The sequence below is a fragment of the Labeo rohita genome, chromosome 20 (assembly GCF_022985175.1).
Source record: "Labeo rohita strain BAU-BD-2019 chromosome 20, IGBB_LRoh.1.0, whole genome shotgun sequence".
Taxonomy (NCBI): Eukaryota; Metazoa; Chordata; class Actinopteri; order Cypriniformes; family Cyprinidae; genus Labeo; species Labeo rohita.
In genome coordinates this window covers 16835495-16860958 of record NC_066888.1, presented here as the reverse complement: position 1 = coordinate 16860958, position 25464 = coordinate 16835495, and the positions used below count along the sequence as shown (strand labels likewise).

The following is a 25464-nucleotide window of genomic DNA, read 5'->3' as shown; positions in this document are numbered from 1 at the left end:
GAATCCAATTCAACCATACTAAAAAGCAAAAACGACTTTAGATAAACTTAGAAAGTTTTCAAAAATAGTTATTTTTATATTAAAAACAAACAAGCAAGCCCTGCCCAGATTCAAAAAGTAATGCAAAAGTAATGTAATGCATTACTTCCATAAAAGTAACTAAGATAATTAGTTACTTGCATTACTTTTAAAAGTTACTTTCCCTAACACTGTTACTCAATACTTAAACGTATAATTAATTACACTGTAACAAGGACACCTTAAAATGAATTGTAACTGATAATTCTTTTTTAGTGTATAATAGTACTGATTGCATTTGTATCTAATAGTATAAGATAAATGAGATAAATCAGAGGAATGAAGAAATGTGTTAGTTCTACGGGTCAACCAATTATCGGCCTGGCTGGTTATCAGTGCCAATATTAAGCATTTATATGAATATTAAACATTTATATGGCTTTTGTCAGAGCCCTAGTGGTACAAAATATTGGTAATCGGTCTACTTGATCCGTAATATCGATATCAGCATCAGCCCTGAAAAACACGTATCGGTCAACCCCTAGTCAGCAGAAGTTACTAAGACTGATCGTGTACCTGTCTTTGAGCCAGCTGTTCTCTGAGACTAAGACGAGCCAGATCAGGGGAGGCCAGAGTCTCCTGGACTCTCTCTATGGACTGATGGAGGCTCTTCACATCGTTCTCCAGTCTCCCCAGGTCCTAAACAGAGAAAGACAACATACAATTAGATCATCATGTTCATCCCAATGTCAGTTTGGCTTTACGGAGTCAAATATCTGTATATTTAATTAAATATTCCATTAAGTATTTAGCAATATTTACGTGCTTTCATGATGTGTTATTTCAAACAGCATTAAACTTGATTGCAAAAATTATCTCTTTTTTTTAAGGATTCAAAATACTAATAGCATTTTAACACTAAAAAAAAAATCTACAGTTGAAGGGGAAAAACGCTTAAAAAAAAAAAAAGGAGAAGGAAGCAAAAAGATAAAGAAGCTTATAAGAGTGGTGCTACAGAGGGGACTGATATATCAGCATTTGGCAGTGTGACAGCACCTGGTTGATTAACAGAAGCGCTAGCTCCCCCCTTTTGGATATAGCTATCGTGATTTTGGCTTTGGCTATGGCAAAACCCATTTTAGTCCACAGCACCACTAATTCATTGTCAAACTGCAGGTTAAATCATGTGGGGAACCACAACCTGAGATCACAACACTGCTAAATCACCACAGGGCCCTTGAGCAAAACACTAAAGCGCTTTAACTTCAGAGTGATTTACTTCAGAGAATGTCCTCTAAATGACAAAACTTAAGCCTACAAAATATGAGCAGCTCAAGTGAGCCTAAAATTGTATAAAGTGGTGCTTTAAACCAAATCAATGTAATTCTCCAGTGAACAGTGAATAAAATACAGAGTACAGGCACTATTTGGCAAAATTCCACCATGTGTGCTATATTGGTGGTCCAAGTTTTCCAATGTCAGGCAGAGAAGAAAAAGAACATGGATGAGAGGAAAAAACCTGACATGCACAACTATATAGGAAATTAGTTTCCTGGAACCACAGTTATATACATACAGATTATTATGCATTATACAAAATAATCTGACTGCAGAATTCCAGAGATGTGTAAAGAGTACATGCTTCTGCTCCTGGGGACCCACTGTCCTGCAAAGTCTCTTTCCAACCTCCTTCAGCACACCCGGCCTGTGGCATTTCAAATGATCCTGTACACCTTGATTAGCTGGTTCAGGTGTGCTTGATTAGGACTGGAGCGAAACTTTGCAGGAAAGTGGGGCCCCAGGAGCAGGGTTGTATACCTATGCCTACCATTACACACACATAAACTGAAGAGCAAGTTATAGACTCATTTAAGCATTTGCTGAAACCTTTACATTTTAAAATGAAAAGCATAAATCTGCTCTCTAACAAAAAATTGAAGCACATAATTAATCCAATTTCTTCATGGCATGATGCCAGTTACACAGTTATGGCATATATTAATCCAGACAATTAATGAGGACTAATACATTTTATGTACATTACTGATTGTATGATTTAAGATAAAACTATAAAACAGTGTTAAGTTAAAGCAGCATGCTGAGCATACAGCAATTTAATGAACAGACATTAATTACATCTAGCAAAGAAGATACATAATGATGAAGAATTACGTTGCTAATCTAACTGGCCACTAGATGGCAATGTCTTTCTAAAGATACAACAGTGTTGAAGCCTGAATCAGACTGAGGCAGTGATAGCGCAGTGTTTTTTCTTCTTTAATTTGCTGAGATGACATTAGAATAAAATGGATGTGCTTATAAAACTGAAAACAAGACACTGAATCTTTTCCATAACTCTACTCAGCATGGCACATCACAGAAAAATATTAACTAGAGCCAAAAAGACCATAGGCACATGCATAGCCCACTGCAATACTCTCATTTTTCTCATTATAATACTTTTATGTAGTGTGACATGCTGCTATCTATTACCTTGGCTGCGTCCTGTAGCATCAGGAGTCTTGTTTTGGCTCTCTGCTGCAGCTCTTCAGCATGTCTGCTCAGTTCTGACACCTGCTGGTGGAGAGCATCTGTCTGGACCACCTCCCCCAACAGTCCCACCCTCTCCACTAGACCCTCAAACTCTCCCTGGAGGTCTTGCCACTCTTGCAATAAGGTCTGAATGAGATATTTCACAAAATAACATTACATTATAATCACAACAGCTACTAAAAAATACTGAAAATTATGGTCTGATCTAGCTAAAGCGAGTGACACCACCTGATGGGTTCGTATTTGCTCTTGCATCTGAGAAGCTGGACTCCACATGATGTTGGCAGAGACCACAGTCTCTGCTTTCTCTGTCCAGTTGAGAGTTAACGTCAGCATTTCATTAAATTCTTCAAAGTTCTTTTCTGCCTAAAATAGAGAAAAAGGCCAATTTGTTGAAAGCATTTTATTGAAAAAAAAAAAAAGATCCAGGTTTCAGGTTTCCACAAATGCTGACCTTCTGAAGGCATGTGGTCCTCCCCTCCGCCAGTCGTCTGGTCTGAGCATGAAGCTCAGTCAGTTTACTCAGGCTGGAGCCCAGCTGTTTAGCTAGGAGAGGATTTTGCTCACCAAACTCCTGCACTGCCACATCTAGCTCGGACAGAGCACGACCACACTCCTCTAGCTCCTCAAATAAAGTCTGCATTAACAGAGAAAGAAAAATAGAAAAAAATGGCAGAGAAAATAGGTTGAAAGTTGTAAATATGCAAGAATGAATACGAAATGAAAAAAATATCCCCTGTAAATCACTTTAAGGAGTCAAATATCACCTCGTAATGCAAAGGCTAATTTTTGACCAGATTTTTTGATTATTGACTAGAAATGTTGACTGTGCTCCTACATTTTTTAAGTTAGGAGCACAAGTGCTTCTAAAAAGATAAGTACGTGTACAGCCCTATATACATAACACTAAAATAACACTGCCTTGTTATGAATTTCACTCATCGTGATATATTTAGAAATCAGGTTGCGCAGAAGTCATTCTGAAGTACACTTCTGTCATCATTTACACTGTGTACTTCAGTAATCAGGGCAAAATTTGTACTACAGCATCCAAAGACTGTGCTGTATTTATACCTCTGTCTCCTCCTTAGCCTCTTCAACATCCACAGCCTTCTGCTTGAGTTTCAAAGAGATGAGTTTGACTTTCTTCGAGATGTCCTGAAGTCTAGAGTTAAAGTCTTCTTTAATATCTCTGCTGTGTTGGACCTCCCTTTCCCGTGCCTGCACCTGAAATAAATAGGGAAGTTATAAAGAGACATTACCTACATTTTCAGTTACTGGTTTTCCTACTAAACCAAATTAGGCTGGTCTATTTGGCTGCATTTACACTGCAATGCCACTGCACAGATCTTACATTTTGACACAATCAAATTTTAGATATTCACTTTAATCCCTCACCAGATTTTACTTAGAATTCCTAGCATGAAACAAGGTACCTGATCTTCTGCAGAACCCAGAGCCAGTGTAACTTCTGCCAGCTGGGTGCTGATCTCTGAAGGAAGGGTGGCATTGAGGTCCTGGTATTTCATCTGTTGACGATCTGCAATCTGCTCAAGGTTTTGGCGGTGAGACTGCATGCCTCCATGAGCCGTCTAGAAGAATACCACAAAAACATACCATACTTATTATGAGCAAAGTGAACTGGGTTTGTAGGATGTTAGAATGAGAGTACTGTCTGCACTGTAGAAGGCGATTTGCATTACCTCCAGGTCAGTGAGCAGGTTATCTAGGTCTGCAGTGGGGCTCAGCAGCAGCCCCTGGGTGTCCTGAATGCAGCCTTTCAACAGGCCCAACTCCCTCACCACTTCCTCTCTCTCCCGCAGCTCCACCTGCACCTGCTGCCTGCTAGCACACACCTGCTGCAACAGACTGAGGGAGAAAAGAGATGCACAAAATACATATTATGCAAATGACTGCAGATGTAAAAGCAAATGACAGAAAAGTAGAGTTGGACATTTTTCAAAAATTACTTGGAATAAGTTTCAAGACATTGGGTTTGGTTAATTCTTCTTCAACATCTGCATTTTTCCAGATTTTTTCAAAGGAGAAGTCCACATACAATGTACTCACCCCCTTGTCAATCAAGATGTTCATGTCTTTCGTTCTTCAGTCGCAAAGAAATCATGTTTTTTGAGGTAAAAAATGTCAGTATTTTTCTCCATATAATGGTTCCCCGATTTTGAACTTCCAAAATGCAGTTTAAATGGGGCTTCAAACGATCCCAAATGCGGTTGTAAACAATCCCAACTGAAGCAGCAGGGTCTTATCTAGCAAAACGATTGGTTATTTTCATAAAAAAAAAAAAATACAATTTAAATACTTTTTAATCTCAAACGCTCGTCTTGCCTTGCTCTCCCTGAACTCCGTGTATTCTGGTTCAAGACAGTTAGGGTATGTCGAAAAACTCCAATCGTATTTTCTCCCTCAACTTCAAAAACCATTTCAAATGACAAGGGGGTGAGTACATTATATGTGAATCTTTGTTTTGGAAGTGGACTTCTCTTTTAAGTTTTAATGAAACTGAAGTGGAAATGGAACTGAAAAGGTTATTGTTGCCTCTGATTTTATAACTACAACATTTAGTGTATTTAATACCTGCTCTTGAGCAGGAGGACAGACAGACTGACAGATAAAACAGAAAAAAGACAGACTGATATTCATACTTGTCATATATCTCCTGAATGCTCTGAATTTCCAGCAGACATGGATTGTCTTGGTTATGTTTGGTGTCTGTACTGGATGCAGCGGTCTGAGGATGGAGGAACAGATTGAGCACATGGTGTCTGAGGAGGGTCAGGGCGCTGCTCTCTCCTTTCCACCTCTCGACTGAAGGAATCGTGGTACTCCAGAAGGCTGTGTAAGGCTGCCATACTAGAGGCTTTTTCCACCATGCTGTCAGGAACACGACTGTGCAGGTCCTCACAGACAGCTCGCATTTTCTCCAGCTAATCACAGAGAGATGTGCAATGGGTTACTCCAACAGATTTTACTGTCATGCTATAACATTTATTTTATTGTTAAAAAAAATTGTTTATGTTTATGTTGTTCTTTTTATGTGTACACTACCAGTCAAAAGTTTTTGAACAGTAAGATTTTTAAATATTTTTTTCAAACCTGAATTTTTGGCATCATTACTATAGTCTTCAGTTATCCTTAAAAATATCTAATATTCTGATTTGCTGCTCAAAAAAACATTTATTATTAAACTGAGTTGAAATTTTCAGGTTTGGTGAATAGAAAGTTAAGAAGAACAGCATTTATCTGAAATACAAATCTTCAATTGATCAATTGAGAGCATCTTTGCTAAATAAAAGTATTAATTTCTATAATTTCCTTCCCCTCCAAAAAAATAAAAATATACTGATTCCAAGCTTTTGAATGGTATAGTGTATAATGTTACAAAAGCTTTTTATTTCAAATAAATGCTGATCTTTGGATCTTTCTATTCATCAAAGAATCCTGAAAAATGTACTGATAATAATGATAATAAAAAAAATATTTCTTGAACAGCAAATTAGCATATTAGAATGATTTCTGAAGGATCGTGTGACACTGAAGACTGGAGTAATGATGCTGAAAATTCACCTTTGATCACAGGAATAACTTGCATATTAAAATATATTCAAATAGAAAGTAGTTATTTTAAATAGTGAAAATATTTCAAAATATTACTACTTTTGCTGTATTTTGGATCAAATAAATGCAGACTTGATGAGCACAAGAGACTTCTTTAAAAAACATTAAAAATCTTACTGTTCAAAAACTTTTGACTGGCAGTGTATATGTTTTTACATTTTTAAATGTTCAGTTGCCATGTCAGTGATGTTACAAGTTTCATTCTGATTAATGTGGATATAACAAATATAAAATCATTTTTAGATTCAATCAAAAGTGAGCCATTAGGAATTAATGCAGTGTAATTTATCGCTAACTTTTTATTTATTAAATGAAAGGAGAAGGTTCAGACATTGATAACTGCGGTGACAAAAGAGCAGCCATCAGGACATCAAGGAACTCTTGAAGAGAAGAGAACTCTTCATCAGAAACTGATGAAAAAAAGCAAAACAGACTCTCCTCTCTCCGTGATTCATACAGTTTTGCAAGCAACTGACTCATTCTTACTGAGTGATGTCATATCCTCAGCTGAACAATGACAGAATCTTAGGTCACAAAGAAACTACAGTGTGCACTGCCAAAAATAAACAAGAAACAGTTACTGCTAGCATGCTACAGATATGGATTTCTGGACAGCAATGTCTCTTCAATAATCATTTGTATATTACAGTATTCATGTTAAAATCTGATACATGATATATATATATATATATATATATATATACTGATAAGTACATATAGTGTGTGTTATGCAGCATATCCCTGCATCAACGATGTAATATCCTGTGATAGCTGCAAAGATTTATGGGAGAAGTGGTGAGTTGGCAACTTCCATGTTGCGCTATTTTTGTATGGACTGTCATTGCCAAACATTACATCATTCTCAGGCCGTTGCCGGCAACTGACGCTTTTGTCTGATCGCACAACCACAGCCATGATTTACTCAGCTTTACTACAGCTTGCAGAATAACTGCTTTTATTGTTTATTTACTTAAAAATATGCTCTTCGGGCACCTAACAATCATTTTATGGCATTTTGTCTGCTTATTCAATGAAGTATTGTATCTGATTGCACTACTGCATTTGTTTGAATACATTCTCTGAAATGCAGAATCATAAAAAGGGTATCTTAGTGTAATGAGATGAGTATCTATCCGTGAAGCTTCCCTACCTTCTCCCTCGTGCATCTCCAGTTACGTGCTGAATCCTGGAGGGCTTTTATCTGAGCTTGAGCAACACTGAACAACCGAGTCCACCGATGGCTCAGTGAACAGACTGACCGAGAAGTACTGTCTTTTATGGCAGGCTGATCAAACTGTGCTGCTTTTTCTTTCAGTCCATTTAATGCATCTTCATGACCCGGAACTTGTGACACAATATTCTAGAGAAAAAAAGGGGAAGCAGTAGGAAATTTTTAGAAAAGCTGCAACACCCATATCATAGTCAACGTATCAGGAGTTTGCAGTCATAGACCTGGTATAAACAGAGCTTCTCTTCAGCTTCTTGTTCACAGTTTGCTCTGGCAGTTGTGAACTCCGTCATAGTTTTCTCAACTTCATTCATCTGCTTGATAACTTCATCTGTTTCATCCTGGAAGGATCTCCACTGAGTTATGCTTCTAACAGAGAAATAAAGTAAGCGTATATAGATAATAATGTTCGTAAATCATATTGTTAATATGAAGAAGGCAGATACAAGTTTGGGTCTTGCATGCCTTATTTAAATTTCATTGGCATTACCGTTGCAAGGTGTCTTGACATTGTTTCAGCTGGTCAGAGACCTCTGTGCCTTTGTGATAAGACTCCTCACATTGTTTCTGGATTTGCTTCATTACAGTAGGGCTCAAAAAGTCACCCATTTGAGGTACTAGATCTTGCATTTCTTGCATCGTACATTTGATTGTTTGTTCCCGGCTTGATATATTTTCTAAGTCCTTGAGGGAGTCTGAAATTTTCTCCAGGTCTACCTCATGTGGGGCCTGCTCAAGTAGAGCACCAGCGTCCTCAAACCACTGCTGGACAGATTGCAAGGAATGGTGGTATCTCTGGAGCATAGATTGAATAGACTGCAAAGCCACCTGAAACATTAAGCTCACCTTTAGTATTTCATTCCTCAGTCAGAAAACAGACAAACTGTTAGGAATTAATCATATCTTACCTGTTTGGTGTTTACAGCTTGCTGAAGATCATCCTTCAGCTTTGGAATATCCATTAAAGTGGTTTTAAAGAGTTTTGGAAATGGCTTTTGGTCATTGATGTACTTCTGTTTCTCTTCATTAGTTACATATTCTAATACTCTAAACTTAGATTTCATTTCCTCTTGAAGTGCTGACAGTGACCTGACCTCCTCTTCCACAATCTCAGTTTTTGCTTCTTCCAACATTAATGGACATCTTAATCGATCCCTAAGATTCTTGAGCCAGTCTATTGATACTTTTATATCTGTTTGAAAATCCTTATTTCCTGTAAAACCTCTCTCGCATTCTTCTATGTGTGTTTTAATCTTTTGCTTTAAAGCACGAAGTTGTTCCTCCCTGAAGATAACCTGAGTCTTAAGGGTCTTTAAGTCAAAGTGCTGCTTAAGGTCATCATTTTGTGCTTTGAGACCCTCTGGATAGGAACTAACCTCTTCCAGACATTTTGATAGGTTGTGTAGTGTAGATAATCTCTCCGTGGCATCTGCCTCTTCATCTCCTTTAGAGTCAAGTTGGCCAAGCTGTTCCTTGAATCTAGTAATGCTGTAGTCCATTTTCTCAATGACCGTTCGATGGTCATTTAGTATTATTAATGTCTTCCTTAAATCTTTCATCTTACACTCAATCTGCTGGTTAAGACTGCCGTGGAGACAAACTAGCTGGTCAATGACTTCAGGAGCATATGGCTGACCCATGATAAGGAAATCCTGAGTTTTAATCCTAATATCTTTCATACCCTGAACGAGATTTGCAAGACTTTTCGTGAGATCTTCATAACTGCTGTGCAGTCTTTCTCCCTCTTCTAGACTTTGGTTGACTGACTTTATCTCTAAACCATCACACTTGTCCTGAAGTTCCTTCAAAGCTTTTCGTGTGACATCGATGAGGGACTCAAACTCTCTGCGGTCCGAAAGCACTTGTTGGATCCTGTCACGTTTCTCTCTGATTAGCAACAGCATGTCATTATATTGTTGTGGAAGGCCATTGAGTTTCTCATCTAGGTAGCAGTGGTCAACTTCATTTAAGGTGGGAAGAATCTCCTGTCCTGCCCTTTGGACGATGAGCAAAAGGTTTTCATACTCTGAAGCATGATCAAGAAGCTGTTGGCATTTGGTCAGCTGGTTTTGAAGCTCCTCATCGTTCCCGCTCAGGTCAATAATTGGAAACGTAGCTACCTCAGCTTGTTTTAGCCACTCGCAGATCCTGTCAAGGTCCACTTTAAAGTACTTCCGAATGACTAGCGCTTTCTCCAGGTGCTGCAGATGCTCGGTGCTTTTCTGCAAGGAAGCCTCGAAGGTAACTTGCAACTCCTCCAGCTTCTGAAGAGTCTCCTTCTTTTCCTCGTCGGTTGCATCCTTTACTAATTCTCGTCCCTGTACCCAAAGAGATGTGAGCTCCAACTGATACGCTCTTAGGCTGCTGGTAAAATTCTTACAAGTTGACACCTGCTTCTGCAGTACATTTGGTAAAAGCGCCACATGGTCATCTGCAAGAGCCCTCTGCTCTTGCTTCCTGATCCATTCAGCTGCTCTGTCGAGGGCTTGTAGGAACTGTGTTCGTTCTGTAAATACTTTGCTGAGGCTTTTGCGATACTGAGCTGCCTTCGTTCCAAGCGATTCTACTTCTGTCTGTGCTTCCTGGACCAAAGTCTGCAGCTTCCTCCTTTCATTAAGACCTAGGCGAGAGGAAAGGCTATTGGCATCTGTCACAGCCTCTGCCAGAAGCTTCTGTTTGGCCTCCAATTCTGCACAAAAGCTCAAGTGATCAAACAGAAAGCTTTGGGCCAAATCTGGAGGGGGGCTGGTCTTGAGAACCTCAGACAGGGATGGCCGCTGCAACTCGGCCCACTCTTGAGCCTCCCGCAAATGGTCCTCAATCTGATTCAATTCTTCCAGCGTTTGTGCTGAATCTTGGATTTTCTGCTGGACGAGCGATTCCACCTGGGTCCAACGATGCTCCAGGTAACCCACCTGCTCCTTAACCAGGTCTCTGTCTTCTAAGCTCAGTCGAGGCAGGATCCCGTGTCTATTATTTCTCAGGTCATCGAGCACACATCTCTGGTCCTGCAGGTCTGTGGATAGCTTCTTTAAGGCATCCAGACACTCAGCTGTGCTCTCAGTATCCCCCCTAGAAAAGATTCAGTGGTTTTATGAACAAAGAGAAGAACTGCTGACAAAAATGGCTGAAGATTAGCTATCAAACATAAATATGTTGTGCGAAATTTGAAAGGAAATGTTGCATGCCTGGCCAATTGATCCCATTTCTTGGACAGCTGGTCAAACAACTCCTCCACCATACAAATGCAGTCATGATAGTCCCCGCTTCTCTGTAGATCCTCCTCTTTCTGTTCCAGCAGCTGTGCAGCCTGTCTGCCCAGATCCAGCCAAGCACAGCGCAGGCGCCCAACTTCCATAAGCTCAGGGGACTCCTGACCAGCCGTTAGCCTATTGATGCTCTCTCTCAGCTGGGTCAGATCAACCTGCCTGGCTCGCATCTCCTGGATAAAGTCCTTTGTGGCATGAAATATGGGGTGTTATTAATAAATGCTGCCTGTCTTTATTTGATATCCTGCCAAAAAGACAGCTCTGGATGATACTGGCAGAGAGTGAGCTTTGAGGTAATTGGGGTTTTCATTCAATCTATTGTTGACAATTCTCAGCACATCCAGAGATGGTAATATGTGCTATTTTTCACACACAATGAAGGGGTCTGCCTGGACGCTGTTATTACAGGCACTGACAAATCAATTCACACATCCATAATTACACCCAGACGAGTAATCTGGAGAGAAATCTTTATTAATGAATGAAGCTTCCTGCCAGGAAATGTAGGAGAGGCCAAAGCTCACCAGAGCTTTCAGCAATGCATAATAGACTGCATCTGATTAACTGATGTACAGATAGTGTACAAAACTTGTGCATAAGGTATTAACATAATATCAAATTTGCTGTAGTGCTACTCAAAAATCTCATGAAACCCATGTTTCATAAAACTGGGTAATCATTTTGATGTCTTCAAATGGCTGTCATCTAGACACAAAGCTGTCGCTTACCTGAGCCTGGTCCAGCTGGTTCTGAGCAACCTTTGGCTCGAGCTCAGCTGGCCTCCTTAGCATGCTCTGGAGGAGTTGTTCAGCCTCAAGAAGACGACACTCAAGGTTGGAACGCAAGTCTTTGATCTCTCGCCAGTTATCTGCTAGTTCTTGAGATTCCAGCATCCTCTCCTCGATCTGCATTAGGTGGAAAGCATCTCTAAACATTTTCCAACATAATCTAATATTATGGGTTTTGTGATGTATTTTCATATTTTAAAACTGAAACTTTGGGCATGGACCAATCTCTAATCGATAAAACCTACACAATCGTCTTTTAAAAAGTAGCAAAAAAAAAGGCATGTTTTATGTGAGAGAAAAAAATAAATTTGTTTGTGGCCAAATAAGAATCAAACTCTGGGACACTACCAAAGTACTAAAAGTGTTACATTCCACTGGGAAACTTTGCAATTGCTCATAAAAGTATTGATAAATATTTTCCTGTCACCTCATATTATTTCTGTCAACAATTTCGTGCAAGTGGGGAAATGTTTTTGCAAGTGAATACAAGGATTCTATGGGGAATGCAAAAACATTGAAATATTTTTTTCCTCCCATCACACTTTAGGAGCTCCATATAATAATATGGAAGCCCGCTGCCGCCACTGAATAAAAAAAAAAAAAGGTAATTGCGACTTTTTTTCAGAACTATGTGACACAAACTCGCAATTCTGACTTTTGTCCTCAGAACTGTAAAATACAGTAAAGCAATAAGCCCCAAGAAACCGTGATTTACAGTGAATTTATAACAGCTAAGGGGCGTTGTTAGTGGAGTGGAGCTGAGTGCCTAAAACGGCTTCACGTGGCTTATTGCTTTTATAAAACGGTTATTCCATATACGTAGTAAGGTTTAACAAAATAAAACAGAGCAAATAAAGTGTAATGATAATAATAAAAATATTATTCTTCCACCAAACAATGTAGCTCCTCAGTAATGGTTGTGGCAGCAAACAACACACAGACGTAAACAAAGGTGTATGTTCATAGAGTAATTTACAACCAATCAGAATCAAGCACCGGAACTATCGGTTTTATAAACTTGCATTTGCAAGACATAAAGTCAGAAAAATAAACTCACAGTTGCGAGATATAATGTCAGTATTGCGTAATAAAAAAAAAAAATCAGAAAAAGTCAGAATTCGGAGTCAAAATTGCGATATATAAATTTTGACATTTTTTTGCAATTGTAACTTTTTTTTCACAGATTTGCGATTTTATATTTCGCAATTATGACTTTATAACATGCAATAGTTGAGTTTTTACCATTTAAACTATCAACTATTTGAAAATCTGGAATCTGAGGGTGCAAAAAAATCTAAATATTGAGAAAATCAACTTTAGAGTTGTCCAAATGAAATTCTTAGCAATGCATATTACTAATCAAAAAATAAGTCTTAATATATTTATTGCAGGACATGTTCAAAATATCTTCATCTATCAATTGTGAGAAAACACTCTGAGAAAGTCAGAATTCTGAGTCAAAATTGTGAGATTCAAACTCACAATTTTGAATTTTTTTTTGCAATTGTGACTTTTTTCCCTCAGAATTGCAAGTTTATATTGCTATGGCGTGTTTTTAAGTCAAAATTGTGAGATATAAACTTAAAGTTATTAGTACATATCAGTCTTGGATTTGGAGAATTGAACTTCATAACTCGCAATTGCAAATTTATATCTCACAATTCTGACTTTTTTGAGTTGTGAGAAAAAAAGTCAAGAAAAAAAGTCAGAATTGCGAGTTTTGTTGCAAGTTTCTGACTTTATTTCTCTATTTCAATTGTGAGTTTATATCTCGCAGTTCTGACTTTATATCTCACAATTCTGAGAAAAAAGTCTGACTTGCAAGTTTGTATTACACGATTCTGGGAAAAAAAGTCTGAATTGCGAGTTTGTATTCTGCAATTCTGATAAAAAAAAAAGTCAGAAATGTGAGATAAAAACTTGCGATTACCTTTTTTTTTATATTCAGTAGTGGAAATGGGCTTCCGTATAAAAACGTATGTAGTTGAAGAAGCAACTAAAACCTGAAGTTAGAACACTTTAATGTATTTTTAACATTTTAGTAGTCACTCACCTGAAGTTTGACCTGCTGTATCTCAGCAGCTGTCTCTTGTACTTTCTCATCAGAAAGATCACATGTGGAGCACACCAGCTGCAAATAGGTACTAGCCTGTTCTTGCAGAGTTCGATCCTGCTTCATCTGATGGGACATTTGAAAAGATCCCCAGAAGAGTTGATGATAGAATCTTTCTTATACCAACTTCATTGTGCCACTTTAGCCTACATACACAAAATCAGCATAAAAAGGTATACCTGTGCTATCGCCTGCTGTAGGCAATGTGGTGCATGTGCAGGAAGATGGATCTCCTCTTGCACATTTGAAAGCCACGTCTGACACTGTTGCAGTGTATCCCGCAGACTTACATGCTTCTGGAGTTCCCGATCCAGACTCTGATACACCTGCACAATCAGACAGAGTAACTGGAAGTGGCCAAAAGTAACTGAAACGATACCACTTACAGAAGCCAATTCATAACATTTAAATGATGCACATCAAAGGATATTTTAAGTAATCCTTAGCTGTATAAAACAGGAACAGCATGACTCTGACATATTTGAGGAGCGAAACAGAAAACGACATGAGTGGGGCATACGGTTAACCATGCTAAATCGGGTCAACATAAAGCAAAGCCCGTTTGACAGGTGTTGAATGCTCTGGCATCCCTAATCCCGTGAGCAGAAAAGCTGACGCTGATTGACATTCTTAATTCACGAGTCTTCGCGGGGGGCAGGCAACGACAGGCTTGCTTTGGCAGACGGCAGGAGTTGGCACAGCACATGCAGACTGAGGAACTCATTGACCAGACTGCCAGGTGGCGGGATTTACCGGATGGCATTGTTCTGGCGAGGTTGGCACAAGATGTTGGTACGGGGTATAAACTAGCAAACCAGAAGGGAGGGGTTTTATCAATGTCTCGGCTTGTTTTGACGGAATTGGACTTGATGGGCAAAATAAAACTGGCACGGCAAAGGGGGCGAGGTATTAATAGACTGGGTGGTTTGCTCAGAGAGCGACTGAGCAGGCAACGTGTCAGATGGCACAGAGTAGTTGCCATATTAGGGGCGTGTGTGATTAGGGTTCTTAGAGGAAAGCAGGTGGCAGCTTTTGGTAGGATACTGCAAGAGCTGGAGTAGGGGGGAAATGGTGATTTGCAAAGGGGGGTATATGTGCTCACTTTCATTGCCGAGGGCTTTAATGATACGCTTTCATGGAGAAATGATTTCTTAGTGCCTCCTGATGGGTCTCCTTGTAATGACACTGGCACGCAGAAGTCAAAATGTCAAGCACATTGCCAGACGTCCCCAGTTTATTGACTGCCTGGTAAGCATTGTTTAATCTGATTTAAAAGACAAATACACTGAAAGGAGAATTTTGTCAGCACTTTAGTTGGGCCTGTGCAACTAGGAAGCCAGGAAGAGTGGATTAAAATAATCAGGAGGTTCTGGAAGAGTGGCAGAAAGTTGGCACACACTTGAGCTTGCTGCTGGAACAAAGCTTTGGTGTGAGGAGAGGGACAATAAACAATGACACCAGCACAATGACTGGAAATCACATCATGAGCATTGAAACTTAAAAATTGCAATATATGAGAATTTACTGGAAATAACTGATAATCAATTAATCAATCAATAAATATATTTAACTGCTGTTTGTACAGTTTGTTCAAAATTGACATAAAGCCAGAGACATTTTTTAAAAATTAGTTCAAAATTGTTAATTGTTCAAAACCTTCACCCTTATGTGGTTGATAGGATTTATGTGACCCTGGACCACAAAACCAATCATAAGGGTCAATTTTTTGAAATTGAAATTTATACATCATCTGAATAAATAAGCTTTCCATTGATGTATGGTTTGTTAGGATAGGACAATATGTGGCTGAGATATAACTATTTGAAAATCTGGAATCTGAGGGTGCAAAAAAATCTAAATATTGAGAAAATCGCCTTTAAAGCTGTCCAAATGAAGTTCTTACTAATGCATATTACTAATTCAAAATTAAGTTTTGATATACGCTACCGTTCAAAAGTTTGGGGTCAGTACATTTTTATTGTTTCTTTTTTTTTTTTTTTTTAAGAAATTAATACTTTTATTCACCAAGGATGTATTAAGTTAATAATTGAAAGTTTACTAAAAGTTAATAATAAATAATTTACATTGTTATAAAATATTTATATTTTGAATAAACACTGTACTTTTTAAACTTGTTATTCATGAAAAAAAAAAAATCACAGGTTCCAAAAAATATTTGGCAGCACAACTGTTGATATTATCCAACACTGATCATTCTAATAATAAATCCACATATTAAAATGATTTCTGAAGGATCATGTGACACTTAAGACTGGAGTAACAGCTGATAAAAATTCAGCTTTTCATCACAGGAATAAATTCTATTTTAAAGTATGTTAAAATAAAAACATTATTTTATATTTTAAAAACATTTTGCAATATTACTGTTTTTTTTCTATATTTTTAATCAAATAAATGCAGCCTTGATGAGCATAAGAGACTTCTTTAAAGACTATTACAAGTCTTACTGACCCCAAACTTTTGAACGGTAGTGTATTTATACTTAATATCCTAATGATTTTTGGCATAAAAGAAAAATCGATCATTTTGACCCAAACAATGTGTTTTCGGCTATTGCTACAAATATATCTGTGCTACTTAAAACTGATTTTGTGGTAAAGGGTCACATATTTAGTTGTATGCAGATATTTTTGCGCCAATAATGGATGCACCATTGTGTCCCACGTTAAAAGTCACATAATCACACTCCTGCCTGTATTAACTGTGGGTCTTTATAAACTGTTGTAGGTCTATATGCACAGTACACAACGGCACAATGCTGGTCTTGTGCTGGTGTGTTGGCAAGTAAACTCACACGCTGGGCAGTGCTGCAGATGGCAGAGTAGCTGTCTTTTGCTCCCTGCTGGTGGTTCTGAATTTGCTGGCGAAGCCGAGCCTGGAGGCGCTCGCTGCAGCCGGACAACAGCTCCTCTCCCTTTTCCTTTAGTGTAGACAAACGCTCCTCAAAACCCGCTATCTCCTCCATAATAGCCTGTGATGAGACAATATGCGCAAGCATAAATTTAAACAAAACGTTCTCCTTGCAAGAGTTTTAAATATTCTTGTGAATATCAATGTTAAAGGGATAGTTCACCCAAAAATGATAATTCTGTCAGTAATTACTCACCCTCATGTCATTCCAAATTTGTCATCTTCAAAACGCAAATTAAAATACTTCTGATGAAATCCGAGAGTGTCTGAGTATTCTCAAAGCTTCATGAAATTATGGCTGAATAGAGTTGCACAATTAATCGTTAAAAGATCGCAATCTCCATTCAACCATCAATGATGTCTTATTTCTAAATGACAATAATTTGTCTGTCTATTAAACCTTTGATAAAGTCATACCGGATCATTCAAAAACTATGAGAGCAGTTATCATGTTTAGGTATGAAGCAGTTTCACAAGCAGTCTTTTGAAGCATTTATAGTTATGATATAAACACAGAAGTCTATCAAAATACAGTCTGTAGCGATCAAAATACAGGAAATCATCTGTTGAAAGACATTTTTGTTTCAAATTGGTGCTTCAAATAACATTTGTTGATTACAATGTTGATTACATTGTTTCACTGCTAGGTGTTGACAAGTGACTGTTAAAAATGTGTTTGTCATTGAGTCATTCATTCAAGAGATTTGTTAAAAAAAATGCTGATTCATTCAGTAATGAAAGAAGTATTTATAAATGAGTCACTAAATCATTAATTCAAGAGATTTGTTCAAAAACACGGATTCATTCAGTAATAAAACAAGTAAAGTATTTATGAGTCATTAAATCATTCATTCAAGAGATTTGTTCAAAAACGCTGACTCATTCGGTAATGAAACGAGTGAAGTATTTATGAGTGAGTCACTAAATCGTTCATTCAAAAGATTTTTTTGAAAATGCTGACTCATTCAGTAATGAAACAAGTGAAGTATTTATGAGTGAGTCATTGAATCATTTATTTTTTTTATCATTCAAATTAATAAAACCTTGCTGAATAGACTGCAGCAATTAATATTTTGTCAGCCTCTAGTAAATGACGTTATTTACTGTAGCTTAGTTTAGAATCATGGCAGAATCGTGATCTCTGTTTGAAACAAAAAAAATCACAATTCTCAATTAATTCAAAATCGTGCAGCTCTACGGTTAAACCACTGATGTCACATGGACTATTTTTGCGATGTCCTTACTACCTTTCTGTGCCTTGAATGTGGTATTTGCATTGCTGTCTATGCAGGGTCAGAAAGCTCTTGGATTTAATCAAAAATATCTTAATTTGTGTTCCGGAAATGAACGGGGGTCTTACAGGTTTGGAACAGGAAGGTGAGTAAGTAATGACAGAATTTTCATTTTTGGGTGAACTATGCCTTTAACAGCAACTCTTGATATTAACTAAATATTTTTATATGTAGGTATACAAAGTGCAGATGTCTGTTTGGTTATTTATAGGGTTCTGCTCTTCTGTGAAGCTTTGTGATTTGTCACCTTATGTCTGGCAAGCTGCTGAGTGGCAGCTTCCAGGCCACCTCCTGATGACGGGTCAGGAGTCACCATCCTGCTGGACATCTGCAAAAGCCAACGTTCAATTTCCTGTAGATCTTTGTGGTAAGCTTCCTGTTTCTTCACCTGGGCCTCCAATCTGAGAACGTGGGTCTAAGGAAATACATTTAAACAGATATGATCAAGACATTTGCAAGCAAGCACTCACACTAAAGTACCTATATAAACACACAGCTGGAAACTCTCATGCCATAAAGAGCTTCTGACAGCTGCAAGCATGAGATGAATTACTTGAACGTGAGTATTCATGCCACTGATTGCAGGGTTAATGGATGCCATCTTGGAGGAAATAGCACATAAAGACTCCAAATTAATATTCAAAAGCGTAAAAGGGAAATAATCTACACATTCATAGCAATTTGTTTTTCTCCACTATTTAAAATTTGCAGTTTAGCTTTAAATTATTCTATATGTGTATGACTGTCACCCTTCCAAATTGCTAAAAACAAACATTGATATTTAAATGTTGGCTGCTGCTTTTGGCTGGCTATTGCTGTCATTGTAGATTATTGCTGCTGCAAAGCAAGTACAGGAACTTGCTACCGCCAATACATACACCAATATGGTGCTGTGAGTATCTAAGACATACTGCTGCGGCACAAACAGCATATATAACAACCCACAGCAGATCTGTACAGGTGGAGCCGGGGAGGTGGAGGGTTTCAGAAGAACTCTGAAAGCGTGCTGGGAACTGCTCTAGTGGATGCTAACCAGACATTTGAATATAAAGTAGCAAGCTCATTGGCTGCTAATGCAACATGAACCAATCAGCTTGTGCCAAGTAGTTTAAATATATCATCAGTTTGCGCTAAGGACCCATCAGTCTGCACAATCTAGATTTTCATGACATAACTTGGTATTTTTTGTGATCTTTGTGAGCTCACCCTTGCTGAGCCACACAGCTCCTGGTAGTCCGCCTGTAGTCTGGTCATGTTGTCTGTGATAGAAGGGGAGTGGAGGAGGGTCAGCAGAGTCTCTCCTTTCTCTAGCACAAAGCTCACGGCAGAATCACGCGATAGCAACATCTGCTCTACAGCCTGGACACAAAAAAATGAATACAGATAAAGAGACAAACATGGGTTATTCAGCAAGGACACATTAAATTGATCAAAAGTAACAGTATAAACTCTGTATTGTTAAAAATGACTTCTATTTCTAATAACTGTTGTTCTTTTGAACTTTAAATTCATCTAAAAAAAAAAAAAAAACAGAAACAAAATATTTCATGATTTCCTTTTCACACAAATATTTAGCAGCGATATTTTTTTCACATTGATAATAATAAGAAATGTTACTTGAGCAACAAATTAGTAAATTCAGGTTGCTAAAAATTCAGATTTGCCATCACAGGAATAAATTACATTTTATATTATTATAACAGTATTTTATAAATACTATTATAACAGCTATTTTAAATTGTAACAATATTACACAATATTGCTGTTTTCTGTATTGTGCAGCCTTCATGAGCACAAGTGGCTTTTATAAATAAAATAAGTAACAATTATAAATAAAAAATGATTTATGTATACAGTCGAGGTCAAATGTTTACACACACCTTGCAGAATCTATTTTACTAAAATAAGAGGTATCGTACAAAATGCATGTTATTTTTTTTTATTTAGTACTGACCTGAATAAGATATTTCACATAAAAGACATTTACATATAGTCCACAAGAGAAAATAATAGGTGTATTCATAAAAATGTTCAAAAGTTTACATACACTTGATTCTTAATACTGTGCTGTTACCTCAATGATCCACAACTGTGTTTTTTTTGTTTAGTGACAGTTGTTAATGAGTTCCTCGTTGTCGTGAACAGTTAAACTGCCTGATGTTCTTCAGAAAAATCCTTCAGGTCCCAAAAATTCTTTGGTTATTCAGCATTTTTGTGTATTTGAACCCTTTCCAACAATGACTGTATGATTTTGAGATCCATCTTTTCACACTGAGGACCACTGAGGGACTCAAATGATGTATTAAGAGCCAGGGGTGTAAACTTTTGAACACAATGAAGATGTGTACATTTTTCTTATTTTGCCTAAATATCATATTTTTTCATTTAGTACTGGCCTTCAGAAGCTACAGAAGATACCTACATGTTTCCCAGAAGACAAAATAAGTTAAATTTACCCTGATCTTCAAATTCCAGAAGTTTTCACTCCCGGCTTCCTTCTGAAGCATCAGTAAGTGTTTGACCTACTGTAATCTTTTGACCTCAACTGCATTTATATTATACACTTATATCCTAATGCTTGCAATGCTACAGATTTTAAAAATGACTAGGGTGACTTCCACTTTTGTTGACAAAGAACAGATTTCATATCAGTTAAAGACTGTAAAACAAATCACAGACCTTGTACTTGTTCAGCTGGGCCTTCCTCTGGTAAAGTTCTGCTTTGGGTTCAACTGTGGAACTGAGAAGAGCTCGAGTCTCTCTAAGCCACTGAATTTGGCTCTTGTAGCGCTCTTGGAAATCTTTATAGAGCACAATGCTCCTTTCCAGGGTTGCATGCTCTTCCCGTAGCCCCAGAATAAGCTCTTCGAGCTGCGATCGGCCTGTTTGCACTTCCCTCTCTAGCCTGGATGCTCCAGGGTCATCCAAGAAGGAAACGGCCTGCTCTGCGCTCTCTCGAAGTGTTTTAAGCAGGCTGTGACCTTGATCCATATCCCCCTGTAGAGACTATGGGGTAAGAGAGTCTTTTAAACAACAAATGAAAGGGTACAAAAAGAACAACAATAACAAACAAACAAAAATCAATAATTTAATGAGCCACAGGAAAGATATTTATGCATTCCCCAGTGTGCAGCTAAGACAAGTAAAGAATTTCCTGTTTCTGACAGCTTCTGATCCTCTCTGTTCACGTGGAGCTTCACTTTTAGAGAGCGCTCCTCTGAAGTGGACTTTTCTGATGGGTACTTTGAAGCCTGCCGGGCTCCTGACACCTGTGTGCGGAGACCCGGCGAGGCCCCGGTCAGAGATATGAGAGGAAGACCCAATTACCCAGGCCTTAAATGGGGCTGCAGCAGCGGGGTTTCCCCGGCAACGACCGCGTTCGGCCCCTCCTACTCCTTTACCTTTAAGCGGGAAGGTTCTCTATATGATATCAGCCTCTTGTCTCTACAAAGAGCAGTACATGAGAGCTGGACAGCTGGATCTGGAGCTACTGCTGCGGTACTGACAGGGAAAGCAGTTTCAGTGTTTTAATGACCATCTCCACACACAAATAAGGAAATGAGAAGTTAGTGATGCGAAGAGGTGTAGGATCCAAGAATAATTGGGCAAAGAAACATGATCTGGCCATAGAAATGTACACTTAATTGGCTGTTTATTAATTCACAAATACATGCATCTATACCGCTGACATTACCGTTTAATGGGGTAGTGGGTGTGCATAAAAGGCAGATAGTCTCTATATCACTTTGCTATTAGCAATTGTGTGGCGCTATTGATCTTGACAAGGATTATATTATAATATATGCACTAAATGAGTAGTGCATGTATATGTGTGTACAGGAAGAGAGTGTTATGTGATGTTGAAGCTGCAAGGGCATAGCATCAATTACACAGTCTGTGCCAGCAGGTTCCACAGACAGACCGTTTCTTCATCTCAGCTATCACAGTGGGGGAGTGTGTGAAGTGGCTGTGTGCGCGTGTGCACGTAGGGTGCGATCGCGCTAAAGCTTTCTTTTGCTTTGTGTAGTAGACATATTGATCATATCCTTAAGAAGACAAAGAGACCCGTACATGTGCACACACACAGACACACTGGCTTTTACGGTCTCAAATATGAGTGCAAAACTGTGCCAGGCCCACTGAGAGTCCTAGTCTGTGGTGTGTGTGTAATTTTATCAGGCCAAATCAATAGCTGTTAAACCACAGGATAAAAAGGGGTGACAGTTTTATCTTTTTCTCTGATCCTTCAACATTTAGAAAAGGAAATGATAAAACCCTGTAGAAGTGTTTATCTATATTTGCAAAACTGAAATGATATAAAATAAAGATTTGTTTAGTCTGAATGATTTCCATGATTTTTTTGTTTAAATAAATGTTATTGCTTATAAATTTGTGTGTGCGCTTGCACTGTATGTAAAAAATATAAAAAATATATAATTATATATATTTGTGTGTATATATATATATATATCATATTATATATATATATATATATAAATTTATAAATGTTAAAAAAATTATGTCTGTGTATACTATATATATATATATATATTATAAAATTGAAAAAAAATATATTTTTTAGTTTTTTAAAACTAATAAACATAAATAACATGTAAAAAAATATATGTGTGTATAGTTCTGTATGTACATGCATTAAATTGTATAAAAATGATGTATATATAAATATGATATATATATTTATGTGTGTGTGTGTGTATATATATATATGTACATGCATTTAATTTTGTTTAAAAAAATATATATTTTTTAATTATATATTTATATATGTGAGTGTGTGTATGGTATGTATGTATGTACATATATAAATACATATACATATTTTAATAAAATAAAAAAATCATATATATGTGTGTATATATGTACACACATATACATACATATATATATATGTGTGTGTGTTCGTATGTACAGTAATAGCTGTGTTTTCACTAGGCCATACCTCTAGCCTCTTCATCTTCTTTTCCATTGTGATGCGGTCGAGAGCTTCTGTCCTTTCGGTAACAATTTTGAAATTCTTTCTTGCTGTGCTCAACCAATCAGAGAAGGTCCTGAGAGCATTTTGAGCCTCTGTAATGTTCTGCATCTCTTCCTGGAGCTGTTTGAGGGTATCCTGAATGACAGAAGAATAAATCAAAAGGCTCATTGTCAAGAACGCTTGGAATTCTGTCTCATCAGCATGAAGTGTTTTGACTGATCCAATGCCGCACACTCTTTCGCGTTCCCCGCTGGGGGCTTGAGGCTAAGCTATTTTGCCGCATTTTTCACTTGACATGCAGATCCCTCATGCACGTGGCACCAATTAACGCTTTTGCGCTGTGCCGCGCGCACACCTATCTGCAGAGACGTAATAGCTGTTGACTGCAGTGCATGTGGCGGCCTGTTGTTTCTCACAGAATAATTACACGCTCTATTCTGTGTCGCAGCCAGGGTGTGTGCATGTTAGAGAGAAGTAGGCAGAAAGGAGAGGTGTTACAGCAAGTGTTTAAAACAACTCTGCTGCTGGCACAAAAGCGGCAGCACCGATTGATGGCCAATATTGAGTCCTATATTGTATAATTACAACTTAAAGTCTCAATGTGGATGAGGCATTGATTTTTCCAGTGTGTAGGGTTTTTTTTTTTGTCATCACAGAGGGTCACAGGAGCTGGTATACTGGTTGGATAGCTTCCAATGTTTAGATGGCTGAGAAATTAGACTCATCAGTGTGCTTTGGCAGCAAAGTGAGAGGTGAGTCAATGACACCAAGTTCTATTAAAAGAAACGTTATTGTAGGAACGAATTGTCAAGTAGAATTTTTTTTTTTTGACATTTTTTTGCCTGTATTACAACATGGGAGTGTAGAGCAGACAGGAAGTGAAATGGGAGAAAGAGAGGGGTGGGACTTGGGATTCGAACTCGGGACACTCATAACACAACAATGTTCAAATTTAATTAATGAAGTTCAAATGTAACTGAATTGAAAATGTTCTATTATTTAGCAAATTTTAAAACATTGACAGAGAATACTTTAATAATAATAATAATAATAACTGCAATAATTTTCCCAGATAAAAATAAAGCAGCTGATCTAAACAAGTACAGGAGGCTAATATGAAATATAAAGGAAGAAAACTGGTGAAAATATAGTTTTAAAATGCCAATGCAAAAAAACAACAACAGTGTATTACTAGTATTATTAATAGTAATAATAATAATAATAATAATAATAATAATAATAATAATATACTTTTATAGCATTTAGTAATTTTTTTATTAGATATTTTCTATTTTTTTTATTTTAGTCACTTTCTGTGTATTTTTATTAACTTTTTTTATACCAAAAAAATTGATATTAAGGTGTATTTTATTTAATGTCAGTTTTATCAATTTCAATACTTTTATTTACATTTTATTTTATTTCAGTTCACAACATTTCTAATATTCTTTTAAGTAATTTAAGTTTAATTTTATAAATATATATGGGAGACTAAATATATATATATATATATATATATATATATATATACACACACATATAATAATAAAATAAAAATATCTATTTTTATTATATAATATTGATAATATAATGCATATTATATTATGATATATTTATTATATAATATTGATATTAAGTTTTCATTTATTTTATATCAATTTTGACATTTTATACTTATATTTAAACTTATTTTATTTCCGATATTTGCCAAGACAACATTTATAATATTCTTTTAAGTATTTTAAGTTGTTTTATAAATATATATAGGAGAAATACATGTGTGTGTGTGTGTGTGTATGTATGTGTGTGTATATATATATATATATATATTGCTATTCTTTTTTCAAGTTTAATTGTTTGCATTTATTTTTTATTTGTTTATTTTTATTTTTTATTTTGTTTATTTCAAGCTTAATTTTATAAATATATATAGGAGACTATGTATATATGTATATATATTTATATAAACTTAAAAAATATATTATTATTATTATTATTAATCATTTTAATAATAATTAAACATTATTGTTATTATTATTAATATACCTTTATAGCATTTAGTAATATTTAATAATATTTAATAAGTTTTAGTAATTTTATGTGTTTTTAAAAGCTTGTATTTTTATTTGCTTGTTTTTATATATAATATTGATACTTTATTTCAGTTACTTGCCAAGAATAAGGTGGGAAATAAGGTGCCCAGATTGTAAAATCACAGCGTTTTTTTTCACACTGCGAAAGGAGAATACAAAGAAAAATCCAAGAACCTGCAATATGAATATGAATCTCATGTTTCTCTATAATTAACAGGACATTTCAAACACCAACAGATAAAAACAGACCATTATTGTGCACATTATTTGTAAAAAAATTAGTAAACTGGCAGCTTAATGAATAATGTTGCATACTTTCCTGAAATAATCAAGTACATAAAAAATGCTAATTTACAAGGCTGACTTGCCTGTATCTGTAATAGCAAGGCATGGTAGCGGGCAGTAAGCTGAGTAACCCTGGTACTGATCCGACCACTGACATGAGCATCCTCTACGACTTGCTGTGCAAGAGTACTAAGGCCTTCCACCTCAGTCTGACGTTGAGCAGCCTCAATCTGCCACCGCTGAAATAAGAGAATGACAGGAA

The 25464-nt window shown here is 36.9% G+C and overlaps 1 protein-coding gene across 1 annotated transcript in view; it reads right to left on the bottom strand.

Moving 5' to 3' along the window:
* The window catches only part of syne1a (spectrin repeat containing, nuclear envelope 1a), a 151137-nt gene that overhangs the window by 50374 nt on the left and 75299 nt on the right, over positions 1-25464 (bottom strand). Inside the window, 23 exon segments of the mRNA XM_051139300.1 lie at positions 595-717; positions 2512-2697; positions 2800-2937; positions 3026-3208; positions 3646-3798; positions 4008-4163; positions 4275-4440; positions 5235-5380; positions 5382-5516; positions 7358-7567; positions 7660-7804; positions 7926-8263; positions 8344-10507; positions 10624-10889; positions 11433-11609; positions 13546-13671; positions 13785-13931; positions 16421-16597; positions 18076-18243; positions 19035-19187; positions 20508-20834; positions 22789-22959; positions 25286-25441. Of these exon segments, the coding sequence (XP_050995257.1) occupies positions 595-717; positions 2512-2697; positions 2800-2937; positions 3026-3208; positions 3646-3798; positions 4008-4163; positions 4275-4440; positions 5235-5380; positions 5382-5516; positions 7358-7567; positions 7660-7804; positions 7926-8263; positions 8344-10507; positions 10624-10889; positions 11433-11609; positions 13546-13671; positions 13785-13931; positions 16421-16597; positions 18076-18243; positions 19035-19187; positions 20508-20834; positions 22789-22959; positions 25286-25441 (6111 nt within the window).